This window comes from Rhinatrema bivittatum, chromosome 8 (genome assembly GCF_901001135.1).
Source record: "Rhinatrema bivittatum chromosome 8, aRhiBiv1.1, whole genome shotgun sequence".
Classification (NCBI taxonomy): domain Eukaryota; kingdom Metazoa; phylum Chordata; class Amphibia; order Gymnophiona; family Rhinatrematidae; genus Rhinatrema; species Rhinatrema bivittatum.
Genome location: NC_042622.1, coordinates 249,132,377 through 249,153,758, shown reverse-complemented (window position 1 = coordinate 249,153,758; position 21,382 = coordinate 249,132,377). Strand labels below are relative to the sequence as shown.

General features: G+C 41.5%; 2 protein-coding genes across 3 annotated transcripts in view; both read left to right on the top strand.

The window, feature by feature from the left end:
• UBXN6 (UBX domain protein 6) overlaps window positions 1-21,382 on the top strand; it is a 277,263-nt gene that overhangs the window by 178,931 nt on the left and 76,950 nt on the right. The window lies entirely within an intron of this gene.
• On the top strand, window positions 1,276-8,478 carry LOC115096707 (neurexin-1a-like). The gene is made up of 2 exons (XM_029611719.1): window positions 1,276-2,807; window positions 8,399-8,478. The coding sequence occupies exons 1-2, from the start codon at window positions 2,045-2,047 to the stop codon at window positions 8,476-8,478; spliced, it is 843 nt and encodes a 280-aa protein (XP_029467579.1). The 5' UTR covers window positions 1,276-2,044.

The following is a 21,382-nucleotide window of genomic DNA, read 5'->3' as shown; positions in this document are numbered from 1 at the left end:
TGTTTAAAAAAAAATCTTAGAAGCACAGTACAGATGTATTCCACGCATTAAGAAAGGTGAAAGGAAGGCCAAATGCTTGCCAATATGGTTAAAAGGTGAGGTGAAAGACTATTTTAGCCAAAATATCTTCCTTCAAAAATTGGAGAGAGGATCTATCTGATGAAAACAGGAAAAAATCATAAGCATTGGCAAGTCAAATGTAAAACAGTGATAAGACAGGCTAAAATAGAATTCAGAAAGAAGTTGGCCATACAGGCAAAAACTTAAAAGCTTTTAAAAATATATCTGAAGCAGGAAGCCTGTGAGGGAATTAGACTGTTAGGTGATTGAGGAGTTAAAGGGGCAATTAGGGAAGATAAGACCATGGCAGAAAGACTAAACAAATTCTTTGTTTCTGTGTTTACTGAGTAGGATATTAGGGAGATATCTGTTCCGGAGATGGTTTTCAAGAGTGACGATTCAGATGAATTGACCCAAATCATGTTGAACCTAGAAGATGTAATAGGCCAGATTGACACATGGAAGAGTAGCAAATCACCTTGACTGGATGGTATACATATCCCAGGGGTCTGAAAAAACTCTAATGAAATTTCAGACCTATTGCAAGTAATTTGTAACCTAATGAAGTTGGCCATAGAAGCAAAAACTCATAATAAAATATTTTTTTAACTATATCCGAAACAAGAAATCTATGAAGGAGTCGGTTGGACCATTAGATGACCGAGGGGTTAAAGGGTCTCTTAGGGATGATAAGGTCATTGCAGAAAGACTAAATTAATTCTTTGCTTCCGTGTTTACTAATGAGGATGTTGGGGAGATACCTGTTCCGGAGATGGTTTTCAGGGGTGATGTCAGACGAACTGAACAAAATCACTGTGAACCTGGAAGATGTAGTAGGCCAGATTGACAAACTAAAGAGTAGCAAATCACCTGGACCGGATGGTATGCATCCTAGGGTATTGAAGGAACTAAAAAATGAAATTTCTGATCTATTAGTTAAAATTTGTAACCTATCATTAAAATCATCCATTGTATCTGAAGACTGGAGGATGTCCAATGTAACCCCAATATTTAAAAAAGGCTCCAGGGGCGATCCGGGTAACTATAGACCAGTGAGCCTGACTTCAGTGCCGGGAAAAATAGTGGAAACTATTCTCAAGATCAAAATCGTAGAGCATATAGAAAGACATGGTTTATTGGAACACAGTCAACATGGATTTACCCAAGGGAAGTCTTGCCTATCAAATCTGCTTCATTTTTTTGAAGGGGTTAGCGAGAGCAACAGGCTGATCTCCGCACGGCTGTGCTACAACAGTTTTGCTTTTACTTTCACTTTGCCTCCAGCACGGCTGTGCTGTAAGAGGAGCAGATCAGCTATAGGAGCAGGAACGATTTCTTTGATTACATCATTGGATTTATGGGTACTAAGCCGAATGCAAATATTGGGATCTCTCGGGTTTGGCAGTGAAAAGGAGAGAAGAGGAATTGCCAAGCTTTTACATTTTTTGTAGCTTCCGAGCTGGTTGACATTTTATGGGTTTCAGCCCTACCGGGAGAAGAGGCAACTCGGAAAGTCATGAATTATGATTCATGTCGTCTGTTGTAGTACCATGGCATTCAATCCATGATCTGTCCTTAGTATCTGTTATAGCAGATAAAACTGGAATTGTAATTGGTTTGCCGAGGGAAAAAAAATCATATCATACAACCATTGGAAAATACAGCTTGTGGATATCATGTGAAGGTGGGAGTCACTCTGGTTTTCTGATTGCATACCGGGTGTGGATCTACTGGAGAAAATTCCCATGCTTTAGATTATGGGATTCTGGTGAACTTCTGCCTGCTCTCCCTACACACCCTACCCTACCCACCAAAATCAATAGTAATCAGCTGGTGCCTTTGTCGAAGATCTAGGTTATTGCAATCACTTGGCCTTTTTAGTTGGATTTGATTCAACAGCAGCACATCAGTTTTTCAGTCCTTCAGAGAATTTTTGGAAGATATAAACCTTCCGTAAGAGCCTCAAACTTTCAAATTACTCACCATGGCTGGTATTATTAAACAAGGGGCCTTCATACTGTGGATGGCCTTAATGTTGGGTTGCTTGGTAGACCTTAGTTATGGCTTGGAGTTTCCTGGAGCTGAAGGGCAATGGACACGATTCCCCAAGTGGAATGCTTGCTGTGAGAGTGAGATGAGCTTCAACATGAAGACTAAGAGCTCCAGTGGGCTGGTAGTCTATTTTGATGATGAAGGTTTCTGTGACTTCTTGGAGCTTATCCTCCATGAAGGAAAACTCCGACTCAGCTTCTCCATCTTCTGTGCTGAGCCTGCCACGCTGATGACGGACACCTCTGTGAATGACAATGTCTGGCACTCTGTAGTCATAAGGAGGAACTTCAAGAATACGTCTCTTATCTTGGACAAGGAGACCAAATGGGTAGAAGTCAAGTCCAAGCGCCGGGACCTGACAGTCTTCAGTGACCTTTTTATAGGCGGGATTCCGCCGGAGCTACGATCAGCTACCTTAAAATTAACGTTTTCAGCTGTCAAGGATCACGATCCGTTTGAAGGCTGGATAACAGCTGTCCGGGTCAATTATAATGACACATCTCCTTTACAGAGCAATCAAGTGAAACTGGAGGACAAGGGGGACCCGTGTGCCAAAGAAAAAGTGTGTCTGAACGGCGGGACCTGCATTGTGGTGAATGATGAAGCCCTGTGTGACTGCTCCCACACAGGTTTCCAGGGCAAGGATTGCAGTGAAGCAGGCCCTGTCCTCTGGAACAGACTATCGACTGACCTAAGACTGGAACCTTGCCTTCATACCTTTCGAAGAAAACTGAAGACGTGGCTTTTCCTCCAAGCCTTCCCCTAGTCAAAATGACACTTCGGACTCAGCCCAAGGAATGAGATAATTACTAATCTCATAACCCGTTTTATTTTTATTTTTGTTTATTGTGAACCGATGCGATGTGCGAACGGATATCGGTATAAAAGAGATGTTAAATAAATAAGATAAAATAAATATTATTTATTTGTTGCTAATTCCGCTCTACCTTTCTTCCTGGCTACTTTAGCCCCCAAGTTCAATGCCCTTGTTTTATGTAACTTTGCTTGTTTCAGCCTTCTTGTTTGGTTACACTTGTTTATCCCCTAAGTTCCATGTAAACCGGCCTGATGTGAATTCTATTCGTGAAGTCCGGTATAGAAATAAATATTAAATAAATAAATAAATGTGGATAAAGGTGAACTGGTAGATGTAGTGTATTTGGATTTTCAGAAGGCGCTTGACAAAGTCCCTCATGAGAGGCTTTTAAGAAAACTAAAAAGTCATGGGATAGGAGGCGATGTCCTTTCGTGGATTATAGACTGATTAAAAGACAGGAAACTGAGTAGGATTAAATAGTCAATTTTCTCAGTGGAAAAGGGTAAACAGTGATCTGTACTTGAACCGGTGCTTTTCAATATATATATAAATGATCTGGAAAGGAATACGAAGAGTAAGGTTATCAAATTTGCAGACGATATAAAATTATTCAGAGTAGTTAAATCACAAGCGGATGGTGATATATTACAGGAGGACCTTGCAAGACTGGAAGATTGGACATCCAAATGGCAGATGAAATTTAATGTGGACAAGTACAAGGTGTTGCATATAGGGAAAAATAACCCTTGCTGTAGTTACATGATGTTAGGGTCCATATTAGGAGCTACCACCCAGGAAAAAGATCCAGGCATCATAGTGGCTAATACTTTAAAATTATCTGCTCAGTGTGCTGCAGCAGTCAAACAAGCAAACAGAATGTTAGGAATTATTAGGAAGGGAATGGTTAATAAAATGGAAAATGTCATAATGCCTCTATATCGTTCCATGGTGAGACCACACCTTGAATACTGTGTACATTTCTGGTTGCGGCATCTCAAAAAAGATATAGTTGCGATGGAGAAGGAACAGAGAAGGGCAACCAAAATGATAAAGGGGATGGAACAGCTCCCCTATGAGGAAAGGCTGAAGAGGTTAGGGCTGTTCAGCTTGGAGAAGAGATGGCTGAGGGGGGATATGATAGAGGTCTTTAAGATCATGAGAGGTCTTGAACGAGTAGATGTGACTCGGTTATTTACACTTTCAAATAATAGAAGGACTAGGGGGCATTCCATGAAGTTAGCAAGTAGCACATTTAAGACTAATCAGAGAAAATTATTTTTCACTCAACTCACAATAAAGCTCTGGAATTTGTTGCCAGGGGATGTGGTTAGTGTGGCTGGGTTCAAAAAAGGTTTGGATAAGTTCTTGGAGGAGAAGTCCATTAACGGCTATTAATCAAGTTGACTTAGGGAATAGTCACTGCTATTAATTGCATTAGTGTGTGATGTACTGGGAAAAATCGTGGAAACTCTCATAAAGAATAAAATCACAGAACATATAGATAGGATGATTTAAGGGGACACAGCCAGTATGGATTTACCCAAGGGAAGTCTTGCCTCACAAAACTGCTACATTTTTTTGAAGGGATGAATAAAAATATGGATAAAGGTGAATCAGTAAATGTGGCATATTTGCATTTTCAGAAGGCATTTGTTAGTCTCTCATGAGAGGCTTCTAAAAAAACAAAACTAAAGTCATTGGATAGGAGGAGATTTCTTTTTGTGGATTGCAAACTGGTTAAAAGACAGAAAACAGATTAGGAATAAATGGTCAGTTTTCACGGTGGAAAAGGTAAGCAGTGGAGTGCCTCAGGGATCTGTACTTGGACAAGTGCTTTTTAATATATTTATAAATGATTTGGAAAGAGGTACAATGAGTGAGGTGATCAAATTTGTGGATGACACAAAATTATTCAGAGTAGTTAAATCACAAGGTCCTCCTGCAATTGTGATAAATTACAGGAGGACCTTGTGAGACTGGAAGATTGAGCATCAATTTGGCAGATGAAATTATAATGTGGACAAGTGCATGGTGACTCATATAGGGAAAAATAACCCATGCTGTAGCTACTCAATGTTGGGTTCCATTTTAGGAGTTACCACCCGGGAAAAAGATCTGGGCATCATAGTTATTGCATTGAAATTGTGAGTTCAATGTGCTGTGGCAGTGAAAAAAATTAACAGAATGTTAGGAATTATCAGGAAGGAAATGGCAAATAAAATGGAGGCCGCATTAATGCATCTGTATCACTCAGTGGTTAGACTGCGCCTTGAATACTGTGTGCAGTTCTGGTCAGAACATCTCAAAGATATAGTTGCAGTGAAGACAGTACAAAGAAGGGTGGCCAAAATGATAAAGGGGATGGAACAGCTCACCTATAAGGAAAGGTTAAAGAGGTTAGGGCTGTTCAGCTTGGACAAGAGACAGCTGGGGGGGATATGATAGGGGATAAAATCATGAAAGGACTCGAACGGATAAATGTGAAGTGGTTATTTACTCTTTTGAATAATACAAGGACTAGGGGGCACTCCATGAAGTTAGCAAGTAACACATTTAACAGTTTATTGCCAGAGGATGTGGTCAAGGCAACTAGTGTAGCTGGGTTTAAGAAAGATTTGGAGAAGCTCCTGGAGGAGAAGTTCATAAACTGCTATTGATTAATAGGGAATAGTCGCTGCTTGTTGCCGGCATTAGTAGACTGGGATCTGTTTAATGTTTGGGTATTTGTCACGTACTTGTGACTTGGACTGGCCACTGTTGGAGACAGGATACAGGTCTTTATGGACCCTTGGTCTGACCCAGTATGGCATATCTTATGTTCTTAGGTGATAATTGGGTCAGACCAAATGTCTATGAAGCCCAGCATCCTATCTCTCTGATAGTGGGCAATTCAGCTCACAAGTATTTGGTAGAATCCCAAAAAATAGGTACAATACTTTTTTTGCTCAGGTATAACAAGTGGCTGTTCCAAGTCTACATATTGATTTATTTATATTGATTTATGGCCTTGTCCTCCATGAACTTGACTAGATCTTTTATAAACCTAGCTACACTAACTTCTTTCACCATATCCTCTGCCTACAAATTCCACAGTTTAATTGGGCACTGAGTGAAAAAATACTTTTTTTATATTTATTTAAAAAATGCTAGCTTATTAGCTTTATGAAGTGTTCCCTAGTCCTAATACTTACTGGAAAGGGTAAATAACCATTCCCTATTTAGCTGTTCCATTCAACTCATGATTTTATAGACTGCTATTATATCACCTCTTAGCTGTCACTTCTCCAGGCTGAAGAGCTCTAACCTCTTTAGCCTTTCCTCATAGAGGAGCCATTCTGGTTGCCTTTCTCTGTATCTTTTCTAGTTCCACTATCTTTTTTTTTTTTTTTTTTCAGATGGGTGACCAGAATTGCACAAACTACTCAAGGTGTGGCCACACCTAAGGGTTGATAGAGAGGTATTATGAAATCTTCAATTTTATTCTCCATTCCTTTCCTTTTAATACCTAACATTCAGGCCTATACAGTACAATGCGCTCCGACGGAGCGCACTGTTAGCCGGCATTTGGACCCGTGTTTTAGCACCCAAAGGTAGGCGCTAATTTCTCCGGGCACCGGGAAAGTGCACAGAAAAGCAGTAAAAACTGCTTTTCTGTGCACCCTCCGACTTAATATCATGGCGATGTTAAGTCGGAGGTCCTGAAGTTTAAAAAAGTTAAAAAAAAAAAAAAAAAAAAAAAAAAAAAAAATTTTGAAATAGGCCCACGGCTCACAGGTTGAAAACCGGACGCTCAATTTTGCCGGCATCTGGTTTCCGAACCCTTGGCTGTCAGCAGGCTCGAGAACAGACACCAGCAAAATTGAGCGTCTGCTGTCAAACCCGCTGACAGCTGCCTCTCCAGTCCGAAAAGAGGCTCTAGGGACGCGCTAGTGTCCCTAGTGCCTCTTTTTACCGCCGGGCCTAATTTAAATACATTTTTTTACTGTACCGCGCACACAGGAGAGCGGGCGCTTTTTTTACTGTATTGGCCCGATTCTATTTTCTTTTTGACCACTGCTGCACACTGAACTGAGGATTTCAAACTATTGTACCAAATGAGTCCAAGATCCATTCTTGGGTGGTGACACATAATATGGAGCCCAAGGTTGTGTAACTAGAGTTTGGATTATTCTTTCCTATATGCCTCACTTTGCAATTGTCCACATTAAATTTATTTGCCATTTAGATACTTAATCCCCCATTCCTGTTCATACCTCCTGGGTTTTGCCTCCCTGTCAGAAGATAGTGACAGAGAAGAAAAGTTTTACTGACACTGTTACTTAACCTACTGTGCCACTTGCCGTCCCCCAGTATTTCTCTGTCTTCAGCAGATGGTAGAGGTGTAAAACCTGCAGTCTGGAGTTAAAAATAAATGTAAAAATAAATTAATTTTAAAAAAGGAGGGGGGGGGAAGAGATTTCTTCTAGAGGCTTACTCCTAGGTGATTGTTAGTTCCCTGTTGGGGGCTATCCTCCCTGGTTGAGGTGGAGAAGCAGGGGTTTGGTAACCCTTGATGGTGGCTCATCCCTGTATGCTGAGGGGGTTTTGATTAGCTGGTGGTCCAGTTCTCTCGATCTCCTGGAGAGCCCTCGAAGGAGGGGGGGGGGAGGGCAGCCACTTTGCAGCATTCAGAAAAGTACTTTTTTTTTTTTTTATGGCGGTAAAGTTTAAAAAAACAAACAAACCTGTTTAAAGGTGGCTTGAAGAGGGTTCTCGGCACCAGCTGGCCCTGTGAGAGTGGATAGTGATCACATCAGATGCAGGTGAGAGCTGACAGTAGATGGGGGTGCCAGCATTGATGAGACTGCTGCAGTGAGAGTCTAAGGGAGCACATGTGGGACACATGGCACCAGCCAAGGATCGTGGTAGGAGCTGCCATTCATTCGGGGATCCATGCGTGCACACTGTGCCTCTGGGAGAGAAGGCAGCTTGGGCGGTGCAGGATCCTTTTTGGCGGGTAAAAGTCCTGGCTCTGTTTCGGCGCGTAAAAGAGCAACGACGTTATCGGGAGCCACATCAGTTTTTTTTCCTGTGAGCATGGGAACAGTGGTCATTTTGAAATGCAGTTGCTCAAGAGGCTCCCAGGGTGGTAGGGGATTCCTCTCCTCCTTTATCACCGGCTGTGTAGTGTCCCGTGGAGAGGCAGGAAACCTCTGAAGATGAGGAGGCCTTGATGCAGGATGATTCTGAAGATTCTCAGACCTTTTCCTCAGATTTTGTTACTTCTCCACAGTGTACCTACTTGGCTAGAAAGGCAGCAGAGGAGAAGCGCCCTCATACCCAGGGTTAGCCTGCAAAAATGCCAAGGTAACCACCAAAAGGCATCTTCTGACATTTGGAGGGTGCTTGGCTTGGCTGGGCAGCCAGGCGGCCCCATGGAAAAGTCCGAGGATTCCGAAGACAATGCTGGTCCGCTGGATGGTTCTTCAGATCTGGATCCAGAGGAGGTGCCAGTGACCGAAGGGGACGACCCTAAGGTGGTCAGTCTGTTTCACAGGGAAGAGCTGTAGCCCTTGATTTCCCCATGTGCTTAAAGAACTAGGCATCAAACTTCCTAAAGAGGCTGACCAGGAAGTAGTGGACCAAATCATGGACGGCTTGAGAGGTCCAGCTAAAGCTTTTCCCTTCCACAAGTTGATGAAGTTGAGACCGGTCTAAGAGTTGTAAGCATAATGGCGAAGCTGTACCCATTATTGGAGGAGACACTCAAGCTTTTGATGCTTCTGAAGGTAGATGCTTCAATTTAGTCAGTGACCAAGAAAACCACCATGCTGGTGGTAGGGTCCGCCACGCTGAAAGATGTGCAGGACCAGAAACTGGAAGTTCACCTCAAGAGAATTTTTTAGGATTCTGCTTTGGATATCCAGGCTGCGATATGCAGCAGTTTTATGCAGAGAACGCATTTGTGCAGAGTTCGTTAGTTGCAGGCGAAGGAGATATCTTTATTGTCCTTTAGGAAACAAGCGGTGTCTGGAAGCTGCAGTAGCCTATGTGGTGGATTCCTTATATTTATTTATTTATTTACTTAATTTTCTATACCGATGTTGGTATATACCTTCACATCGGTTTACAATGTTTCGTAATTAAAAATCATAAAATACAATAAAAAATTTTAAACCAATCAAACAGATAACTATACGTCACTCATTCTTAAATTAATATAAAAGAAACAAATCATGAAATAAAATAAGATGTAAAAAGTAAATAATTACATTAAAACATGCCTATTAACATAAAAAATTTAACAGAAAGCATCAGCATATGAAAACAATAAAAATTACTGGCTGACTTCTACTTGGAATGCTTGTACATACAGCCACGTTTTTAGTGCTTTCTTAAATTCTTTTAAATCTCTCTGGAGCCTTAATTCTACGGGTAATAAGTTCCATAGACCTGGACCGGCTAATGAAACAGCTCTTTCCCTGACAGAGGTAAGTTTATCAGTGGCAATAGAAGGAATTGTAAGAAGTCCTTTACCTGCTGAACGCAGATTTCGTTGAGGGGTGTGTATGCGTATAACTGCATTCATCCAGTCTACTTGTTCTGCATAGATTGCTTTATGTATCAAACATAAAGTCTTAAATTTAATTCTATACCTGACTGGTAGCCAATGTAATGCAGAAAGAACTTAATTAGGACATTCTCTAGAATTGTGATGCCTGTAGTTTTGGCCAGGCGATTGCTATGGTTAAAGAAACTGATCTGTAAATGTTTGGTCGAAGTCTTAGCTAGGGGTCCTCCAGTTAAAAGGCAAGCTATTCTTTGGAGAAGATTTAGAGCAGTTGGTGAAGCTTCTGGGAGAGTCCAAGGGGCCGAAGGGGGGAATTAATTCCTTTCCTGTTCATGTTTGAGATTATAGACGATATCGGCAGAACAGAGGCCCTTCGGCATTACAGAGGCAAAGTGCAGGCAAGACCCAGTCCTTTTGAGGTGGGTGAAAACTGACCCGAGATACCCCTGGTCAAGGAACCAGGGGAGCTACATCTTCACAATGAAGCAAGGCTGGTCCATTCTTCTCTTGATTTGAAACCCGGATTGGTAAGGTGTTTCTCACGGAGGACATGATGGTGAAGCTGCAGAGTCAGGTTTGCCTCATGGTGCCCAGAATTTGGGATTATTTGCAGGTCCTGGGGTCTATGGCATCATCGCTAGAACTAGTTGTTCCCTGGGCGTTCATGCATATGCATCCCCTTCAAAGCGCGTTTCTCTCCCATTGGAACCCGTTATCGGAAGAGTTTCAAATTCATCTTCCCCTCGGGGGAGTCCAGGTTCAGTCTAGCTTGGTGGCTCGGTCGGGTCACTCTGGTACAAGGGATGGAGTTAGAAATCGTGGATTGAATGATAGTGACTACTGACATTAGCCTCTCTGGTTGAGGAGCGGTATGTCAGGGACAGACCATGCAGTATCAATAGTCTGAGGAGGCATCGTGGTCTATCAGTTGGTTAGAGACTAGAGCCGTGCACTTAGCCTTGCTTTCCTTTCTGCCATGGTTGCAAGGTTGGGCAGTATGAGTTTTATCAGACAACGCAACGATGGTGGCTTATATCAACTGACAGGGAGGGACAAAAAGTTGGATGTATGGTTGTTCACTGGACAGAGCAGCACCTGGCAGCGTCTCATATAGCTGGGGTGGACAACGTGCAGGCGGATTTTCTCAGTAGGCAAAGGTTAGACCCCGGAGAATTTGAGCCGGCAGAGGAAGCAATGCTTGTTTGGGCCAGGTGGGGAATGCATTACATGGACTGGATAATGTCGAGACAAAACGCCAAGGTGGTGCATTTTTACAGTCGCAGGCGAGAACCCAGAGCAGAATGAATCAATGCTCTGCTACTACTGTGGCCACCAGGGATTCTTTACAACTTTCTTCCATAGCCATTGGTGGGTAAGGTGGTACGATACATAAAGAGACACAAGAATATAAGAATTGCCATATTGGGTCAGACCAAGGGTCCATTAAGCCCATTATCCTGTTTCCAAAGTGGTCAGACCAAGTCACAAATACTTGGCAAGTACCCAAATATTAAATAAATCTCAAGCTACTATTGCTTATTAATTAATAGCAGTTTATGGATTTTTCCTCTAGGAACTTATCCAAACCTTTTTTAAACCCAGTTACACTAACTGCTGTAACCACATCCTTTGGCAATGAATTCCAGAGCTTAACTATGCACTGAGTGAAAAAGAATTTTCTTTGATTCAATTTAAATGAGCTACTTGCTAACTTCATGGAGTGCCTCCTAGTCCTTCTATTATTTGACAGAGTAAATAACTGATTTACATGAACCTTTTCAAGTCCTTTCATGATTTTGTAGTCCTCTATCATATCCCCCCTCAGTTGTCTCTTCTCCAAACTGAACAGCCCTAACTTCCTTAGAATTACCTCATAGCCCTCGTAGCCATTTATAGCCACAAGTGATTCTTGTGGCTCTGGAGTGTCCACATCGGCCGTGGTTCATGGACCTAGTAAATTTGGTGGTAGACAGTCCATTAAGATTTGGTCACCGTCCAAGACACTTGCACAAAGGTCCCATATTTTCGGATCAGGCAGATCGCTTCTGTCTCGCAGCTTGGCTTTTGAGAGGAAACACTTGAGATAAGATATTCTGAAGATGTCATTGCCACTTTACTGCAGGCTAGATGGCCATCCAAATCCTTGCCTTATGTTAGGTGTAGAGGATTTTTGAGACTTGGTGTGTTGAACAGGGCATGCAGACTGCTTGGGCTTCAATTTCCCATATCTTGACATTTGTGCAAAAAGGTCTAGAGAAGGGTCTAGCCTATAATTCCCTTCAGGTACAGATGGCAGCTTTGTGTCTTTGGGGTAAGGTGCAGGGATTGTCCCTGGCCTTACATCCGGATACGATTTATTTTCTTCAAGGGGCAAAACACTTCCATCCCCCAATGCGGAAGGTGTATCCCTCGTGGAATCTTAATTTGGTGCTGAGGATGTTGTGTGAGGCTCTATTCAAGCTATTGCGGAGGATGATTCTAAAGGATTTAACCCTGAATGTATGTTTTTGGTAGCTATTTGTTCGGCTAGAAGAATTTTAGAGCTTCAGGCGTTGTCTTATAGATCCTTTTCTTCAATTTACAGAGAATGGGATGTCCTTGCAAATGGTGGCCTTAATTTCTGCTGAAGGTTGTTTTCGCCTTTCATCTTAGTCAAATAGTGCAACTTCCTGCCTTTTCAAATTTGGTTGAATCTGTACCGCATACAGAACTCCGGGGTATATACCATCTGGTCCCAGTGATTTTGTTAGTCCTTAGTTTGTCAGTTTGCTCTATTACATCTTCCCTGGTTCACTGTGATTTGCTTCAATTCCTTTTGAATCATCACCATCAGAGAATGTATTTGGTATAGGTATGTCCCTGCATTCTCCTTGGTAAGGACCGAAGCAAAGAATTTATTTGGGTTTTCTGCTATGACTGCGTCTTCCTTGAGTGCTCCTCTTACCCTTAGTCATATAGCGGCCCACTGACTCCCTCACAGGCTTCTTGCTGTATTTATTTGGGTTTATGTCTCTCTGGAAGCTTCTTTTCAAAATCTTTTGGGCCTGCTTTATTAATGCTTACATTTAACCTTGCCAGGTGCATGTGCTTTTTCCTATTTTCTTATTTAGATTCACCTTTCTAGTTTTTGAAAGATATCCTTTTGGTTTTAATAGCCTCTTTCATCTTGCCATTTTAACCATGCTGGCAATGGAATGATCTCCTTTTACCTTTTTGAATGCGTGGAATATATCTTGTCTGGGCTTCCAAGATGCTGTTTTTTAAATAGCAACCATGCCATCATGCAAACTTTTAACCCTTGCAAACTGCTCCTTTTTAGGTTTTTTTTCCTTATTTCCCTTATTTTATCATAGTCTCCTTGTTTAAGGTTAAATGCTACCATAGTTGTTTACCTTAATTCCTCCTTTTAATGATTATGGCAAAATTAATTCTTATCTGATAATTTATTTTCCTTGAATCCAGCTATACCAGTCCATATGCATAGGTTTTCGCTTCCCAACTAGCAGGCTTGTTAGTCACCCCAGATAGGCAGAGGTCAGCATGGGAGCCTGACAGTATTCTATATAACAAGCTAAGATAAACATTTTTTCCCCAAACATTTTTATTAACAGAAAAAATGCAATACGCTAACACAGATATCACTCCAATTTTTTCCCATTTTTCACCTTCACTCACACCCACCCTTCCACATTGAAACAAATACAATAGAGCAAAGAAACTAATCACAAAAGCAATAGTATACAGAGTTGCTAGGATCGATGTAACTGAGACAATTTATCTGAAGCATACTTTCTCATAATGCAGAAGAATGTGGTATCTGGGATTATGTCAAAGGATATACAGACTGAGTGTCCTCTGACAATGTCTTATGAAAAGAACCCCAAATATTCTGAAAGTCTGAGTATTTTCTCTGATTTAGTCCAATACATTGTATGTTCCATTGTGAATAATCAGAGCATTTGTATTCTCCATATTGCAAGCATAGGAGGTTGCTCTGATAAACCATCGAATCGCAATACACTTCACAATGCAGCATGATTTGATCAAAATTGACTAAAATATTTCCCCCAAAATTGTTCAGGTTGTCCTGTAAACTAATAAAGCAAATGCAGGGGTCAAAGAAAAGATTTGTTAGACATCAAAAAACATTAATATTTTCCAAAAATCGTGAGATCTTGGAACAAGACCATAAACAATGAAACATATTGGCCCCCTGTTACAAAACATTATGACATTGAGATAAGGTAATAATCCCTATGTGACATTGCTTGAAGTGTTTCTATGTGCTATTCTGTATTGAAAGCTCTCTAAAATTAACATTAATTGGAGCGACAAACACTTGAGAGAGAGAATCCAAAAGAAGATTTTTGTCCAGACTATATCTAAATGTGGCAATTTGATACCCTGAGTATAAATGAGAAACTTGTATAAATGCGACAGCAACCCTTTAACACATTTAAAGAGACATAGTAAAAACTACAAATGAAGGTGACAATATTGGTAAACATGGTTGGTCCTAATAAGTGGTTTGTAAAAATGTTGAATTTGAAGATATAACAAATGGTCTTATGGCCTGAAACCAAGTTGATCCACACACTGTTGAAAGGACAACAATTAAGAACATAAGAACATAAGAAAATGCCATACTGGGTCAGACCAAGGGTCCATCAAGCCCAGCATCCTGTTTCCAACAGTGGCCAATCCAGGCCATAAGAACCTGGCAAGTACCCAAAACTAGTCTAATTCCATGTAACCATTGCTAATGGCAGTGGCTATTCTCTAAGTGAACTTAATAGCAGGTAATGGACTTCTCCTCCAAGAACTTATCCAATCCTTTTTTAAACACAGCTATACTAACTGCACGAACCACATTCTGTGGCAACAAATTCCAGAGTTTAATTGTGCGTTGAGTAAAAAAGAACTTTCTCCGATTAGTTTTAAATGTGCCCCATGCTAACTTCATGGAGTGTCCCCTAGTCCTTCTACTATCCGAAAGAGTAAATAACCGATTCACATCTACCCGTTCTAGAGTATCTTGTCTGGGTTCTAGTGTATCTGCGGCGATAAAAGCTCACATTGCTTTAATTGGAAATCAAGTTGAAGTATCCTAGCATTTATCAGTTTATGCTTAAAATAGACATAATTGTTTCACCCCTTAAGACTGCCTTCACAATTTTCCAGAAAAACATAGGATTGTTTATATGTTGGGCATTTGCCTGGGCAAATAGTCGCCACTTGGCCCGGTGAAATTCATCTTGAGATAGTTCTGGGAGCATGCACGATGGCTTTAAATGGCACTCTCTTTGAATCCAGTTCAACAAGCAGAACACAGGAGTATGATCCAAAATTACCACGTTTTCTATTGTGGCCTGAGTTATCAATAGAAACAATTTATCTGAAAGAATATAATCTATATGAGTAGATGTAGACTATGCATGTGCATAATGTGTATAGCCTTTTTGTCGAAGGGTTCAGCAACCTCCATACATCTACTGTATTCAAATGCTTGCATAGAAAGGGTATCCCCTTCCTATTACTCATTGGTGTCTTAAACTAGCTGGGTATCTGTCACACATGGGGTCTACAATACAGTTTAAATCTTCACCTAGAAAGATAGAATTGCCCAATTCCACCAGTTTAGCCACTATAGTAGAGAAAAAAACATGTTCATAAGAATTAGGTGCATAAATAGAGGCCAGAATAGCTTTTTTTTTTTTTTTTACCCATTAGGGAACCTAAAAAAATTATAAACTTACCTCCCTGGGTCCTTAATCTCTTTGTGCAGTTGAAAATCTATAGCTTTGTTAATGAGGATTGCAAAACCTTAACTTTTAGAGGAGCCCAAGGCATAGAATACTTTCCCCACCCACTTATGACATAATTTAAGATGATCTGAGTTAGGTAAGTGGGTCTCTTTTAAGCATTCAGTATTTCCCTTTAGTCTATGGAGATGAGAGAAAACTTTCTCCCTTTTCACAAGTGTCCCTAATCCAGCCACATTCCATGTGAGAAATTTAATCTGAAATACTAGTAATAGAGTATCCGGATACATATTACAACTCTACATGCCTGTCCTATTCCAAGAAGCAGGACTCCAAGAACTGTTGTCTCAGTTAATTGAATTAATAGAACAAAGAAAATGATGATCCTAATAGCCATAGAAAGAAAACTTATGCCTCCTCCACTCCCATATCCATCTTTTTCCCTGCCTACTCTTATACAAGAACCGAACCATAATCTATAGCTGTATCTAGAGCCCAGAGGTCACAAGCACATTTGGGTGCCCTTTACTCCAGCGCATATTACAGTAGGGGTTTTTTTTTCCTCTTGTCACTTTCTGTAAAGAATCAGCAGTAGAATGTGAATATGAAAACCAGCGAGATTGAACAGTAAATATGACATTGCCCCTCCTCATGATTTTGCTGACTAGATCACTCTTCCAGATCATACTGTGTTGTTCTTAGAAGACTGAACATGATAAAGTCCTTCTGAAATTCAACCATCAACAGATGTAGATGCAGGAAGATCTTTCAAAATCTTCTGCTTCAGCCGGGGAATCTGTGTGTAAAATTTTGCCATTCATCCAAACTTGTAAGCGGGCTGGAAAGAATAAAGAGAAATGAATGTTCTTTCACACTAACTCTGAACATGTAGTTGAGAAGGCCCGGCATCGATATGCTTGCAGGAGCTGAAATTTATGAGCATAATTCAGAAGCCGTGCTATTACAACGCTCGGCTGGCATTGCTATGGTAGCTTCGAGCCTATATGGTGAGCATGTTCAACTACAATCTTGCCTGCTAAGGATTCACCAGTCACCATCTGAGGCAGAAATGTTTCAGAAATGGTCTCTGGGAGGCCCACAAAACATATTATTCTTCCTTGAACAATTTTCAAGATCATCAATTTTCTCAGCTGGTTGGGTGACTAATAGGTGGGCTTCTTGCAACTGTGTCACCAGTTCTTTATTACCATCTTATTTATTTATTTGGTGCTTTTCTATACCGGCATGCATCTTCTAGCACTGAGATCCTATTCTCCGTTTTGGTGGCTCTTTTTCCAACATCCAGCAGTGAGGATTTAACTTTGTTGAGATTTTCATCAATTTTATTGAATTGATTATCCAGTGCTGAAACTTCTACAGTAAGCTCAGCAATCAAAGTATCTGGTGTTTCTCTGCCATCTTCCTCACCTGTGTCAGCCATTTTGTCCTTAGACTTTTTAGATTTTTCCTTTAATTTGTTTAACCGTGTTGCCATCATCGGCAGAGGCTGCGGCACCATATATTTGTCCAAAGAATCCTGTACCACCACACTATCTTTAGAAGGTATAGGATGAGGAAGGGCTATAAAAATTCTCTGAAAAGCAGGGATAGCACCTGGAGTTCCTGGAGAAGATGTCCTCCTGTGTTCACCACATCACGTGACCCCCAGATAAATATTTTTAATACACTAAATCTTTCCTTCATCCCCTGTGCAAAAACCAGAGGGCTTCCAAGAGAGAATAAACAGAAAACAAGAAATAGAACATAAATATCATGCATTTCGTGATAAGGTTTATTACCTTAATATCTATCGCACTGACTAGCGCACACAAGCAGTTAATTTGAAAAAGTAAATCAGAAGAATAATAGACTTGGCAGAACAGGGAGGGTTCTGAACTGAACTGAATGGACTAAAGGAAAGGAAATTATCAGGTAGGAATTCTTCATCTGACCAGACCAAACGCATGGAATATACCCAAGCTATTCCTCTACAGGGTGAGTCACTGCCAAGTTCCCTCTCAAGACTTCTGAACTAAATAAAGACTCTTCCCTGGCACAAAGATTGAGATGATAGTGCTTCGAAAAAGTATGCAAGGTCGCCGCTCTGTAGATTTCCAAAGGTGACACCAGGTGAAGTTCTACCCATGAAGCCACCTGCATCCTGGTAGAATATACCCTCAGTTTCCTGGGAAATAGCAATCCTTTGGATATATAAGCCTTCTCTATCAGTTCCTTAATCCAACTAGCTGTCGAAGCTTTAGAATCTGCTCTTCCCTTTCAGTGGAGTACCTCAGGGATCTGTACTTGGAACGGTGCTTTTCAATATATATATATAAATGATCTGGAAAGGAATACGATGAGTGAGGTTTTCAAATTTGCAGATGATACAAAATTATTCAGAGTAGTTAAATCACAAGCAGACTATGATACATTACAGGAGGACCTTGCAAGACTTGAAGATTGGGCATCCAAATGGCAGATGAAATTTAATGTGGACAAGTGCAAGGTGTTGCATATAGGGAAAAATAACCCTTGCTGTAGTTACACGATGTTAGGTTCCATATTAGGAGCTACCACCCAGGAAAAAGATCTAGGCATCATAGTGGATAATACTTTAAAATCGTCAGCTCAGTGTGCTGCAGCAGTCAAAAAAGCAAATAGAATGTTAGGAATTATTAGGAAGGGAATGGTTAATAGAACGGAAAATGTCATAATGCCTCTATATCGCTCCATGGTGAGACCACACCTTGAATACTGTGTACAATTCTGGTCGCCGCATCTCAAAAAAGATATAGTTGCGACGGAGAAGGTATAGAGAAGGGCAACCAAAATGATAAAGGGGATGGAACAGCTTCCCTATGAGGAAAGGCTGAAGAGGTTAGGGCTGTTCAGCTTGGAGAAGAGACGGCTGAGGGGGGATATGATAGAGGTCTTTAAGATCATGAGAGGTCTTGAACGAGTAGATGTGACTCGGTTATTTTCACTTTCGAATAATAGAAGGACTAGGGGGCATTCCATGAAGTTAGCAAGTAGCACATTTAAGACTAATAGGAGAAAATTCTTTTTCACTCAACGCACAATAAAGCTCTGGAATTTGTTGCCAGAGGATGTGGTTAGTGCAGTTAGTGTAGCTGGGTTCAAAAAAGGTTTGGATAAGTTCTTGGAGGAGAAGTCCATTAATGGCTATTAATCAATTTTACTTAGGGAATAGCCTCTGCTATTAATTGCATCAGTTCATCAACCAACCTCTTCCCTTCAATAATAATTCTATAACATATACCAATACAAGGGATGCTTGTGTCCTGGTATTACTTATGTACGGTGGCTATTGTTCAAGGACAGCCAATTTTATGGGTGTCCTTCTTTTTAGCCCCGTCTATTAATCTTTATTATCCAAAATTCAATGTAGATTTTCTATTTTGTCTTTTTCTTTTTTATCTAAAAGATCCCCTTATCTCCCCGTTCTATGAGGCGACCCGCTACTTGTTTGTCAATACTTATCAGGACATCCGTCTCAATTGCTTCTCGCGGGGATCGCGTCTGCCTGCCCGACATGGGCCATGTTTCGGCACTCTTGTGCCTGCTTCAGGGGCTACGGGGGGGGTTGTGCTCAACCCCCCCCCCGTAGCCCCTGAAGCAGGCACAAGAGTGCCGAAACATGGCCCATGTCGGGCAGGCAGACGCGATCCCCGCGAGAAGCAATTGAGACGGATGTCCTGATAAGTATTGACAAACAAGTAGCGGGTCGCCTCATAGAACGGGGAGATAAGGGGATCTTTTTAGATAAAAAAGAAAAAGACAAAATAGAAAATCTACATTGAATTTTGGATAATAAAGATTAATAGACGGGGCTAAAAAGAAGGACACCCATAAAATTGGCTGTCCTTGAACAATAGCCACCGTACATAAGTAATACCAGGACACAAGCATCCCTTGTATTGGTATATGTTATAGAATTAATTGCATCAGTAGCATGGGATCTTCTTAGTGTTTGGGTAATTGCCAGGTTCTTGTGGCCTGGTTTTGGCCTCTGTTGGAAACAGGATGCTGGGCTTGATGGACCCTTGGTCTGACCCAGCATGGCAATTTCTTATGTTCTTATGTAACAGAACAAAGTGACCTGTGAATATTACAGAAGAACTCTTCTAACATCTAAACAACAAAGTTGAGGTTACGCTTCTCCACCTTTGAAAGGAAAGGAGACATTCATCCGGTTAAGATGAAAAGAGTGAAACCACCATAGAAAGGAATGCAAGAACCATGTGAATCTTCAGCACCTCATCTGGAAAAACTAAAAAAAATAAAATAAAAAAAGACTCTCGACACCATAGAGCAGGGGTCAGGAGCCTATGGCTCGGGAGCCAGATATGGCTCTTTTGATGGCTGCATCTGGCTCGCAGACAAATCTTTAATAAAAAAGTAAAAATCTAACAAAATCCCCCACCCTCCTGACGCCCCTCAAGACCTCCAAAATTAATTTACTACAACCCCCCCCAAGACCTGCCAAAAGTCCCTGGTGGTCCAGCGGGGGTCCGGGAGTGATCTCCTGGACTTGGGCTGTCGGCTGCCAGTAGTCAAAATGGCGCCGATGGCCCTTTGCCCTCACTATGTCACTGGGGTTGACCAATGGCGGCGGTAGCCCCTGTGACATAGTAAGGGCAAAGGGCCATCGGCGCCATTTTGACTACTGGCAGCCAACAGCCCAAGTCCAGGAGATCGCTCCCGGACCCCTGCTGGACCACCAGGGACTTTTGGCAGGTCTTGGGGAGGTCAGGAGGGTGGGGGTTGTAGTAAATTAATTTTGGAGGTCTTGGGGGGCGTCAGGAGGGTGGGGGGTTTTGTTAGATTTTTACTTTTTTATTAAAGATTTGTCTGCGAGCCCTGGACCCCCGCTGGATCACTAGGGACTTTTGGCAGGTCTTGTGGGGGGGGGGTTAGGAGGGTGGGGGGTTGTAGTTAGTATGGCTCTCACGGAATTACATTTTAAAATATGTGGCGTTCATGGCTCTCTCAGCCAAAAGGTTTCCGACCCCTGCCATAGAGCTTGCTGCTCTGAAATTCATCTGGTGGAACAGACTGCTACTAAAAAAACACTGCTTTTAGAGTAAGCTGCTTAATTGACACCTTGATCACAGGTATAAAAGGATGACCAACCTAGTATGTCCACGCCAAATTCAGAATCCTGGCCAGTTCTGAACACTCACCAGAGACTGAATATGCTTCACTCCCTGAAGGAAACGAGGCACATCCGGAAGAGTCTATAAAGGTTTTCCTATCAACCAGTTTGTGTAAAAGGCAATACCTGCTACATGTACCTTTTAAGAAGGGCTGACCCTTATCCAATCCCCCCCCCCTGCAGAAATTCTAAGATAGACAGGACTGAAGCTTCTCTTACCAAGATCTTCCTAACTGAGCACCAAACCTCAACAATGTGTAGATTGCTACATACACCAAGCATAGTTCCCTCTAAGCTGAGCGATCGCTCATACGTTTTAGAGCATTGCTTACAAGTTTTACATGGCCAATTACATGCATTTTTCTTTGTGTTTTATATTCAGAAAAGCAATGCTAATACTGATGCTTAAAAATTGTTGCTCACATGAAAAAGCATTGGCACACCTAGTGACTCCTTGGAGGGAACATTGATGCCAAGGATGTGGAAACGTAAAGTACCACAAAAGGGTATTTAAAACCTTCTAAGAATATCTCTTCTCAGACAGATGAGCCCTCTCAATTGCCAAGCATAAGACAAAACCAAGATAGATCATCCTGAGCCACCAGTGCCTGAACAGTAGGTTCTTATCCTGAGTTAATAATAATGGATCCCGTCCAGCATCCTCATTAGATCTGTAGACCAGTAATACCTTGGATAATCAGGACCTACCACTAACACTTGTCCCTGATCCCGGGAATCTTCCACTAGACTCTGCACACTGGAGGCCATCGAGGGAACAACTAAAGAAGACCCTCAACCAGCCAGTCTTGAATTAGTGTATCCAAACCGGATAGTCCTCTTACCTTTCTTCAGCTGAAAAATCTTTATTGCTGACCGTCAAGTCTACCACTGGTTCTTCCTAATGTATTTATTTGTTTCATTTGTATACTGCCTCCACTGAAGCCAGAGGTGGCTCACACCAAAAT

Excerpts from the sequence above, each read along its gene's own strand:
- LOC115096707 (XM_029611719.1), top strand. The coding sequence starts at position 2,045 with ATGGCTGGTATTATTAAACAAGGGGCCTTCATACTGTGGATGGCCTTA. Across the intron at positions 2,808-8,398 it reads CAGACTATCGACTGACCTAA|ATCTGGATCCAGAGGAGGTG; the intron begins GACTGGAACCTT and ends ATGGTTCTTCAG.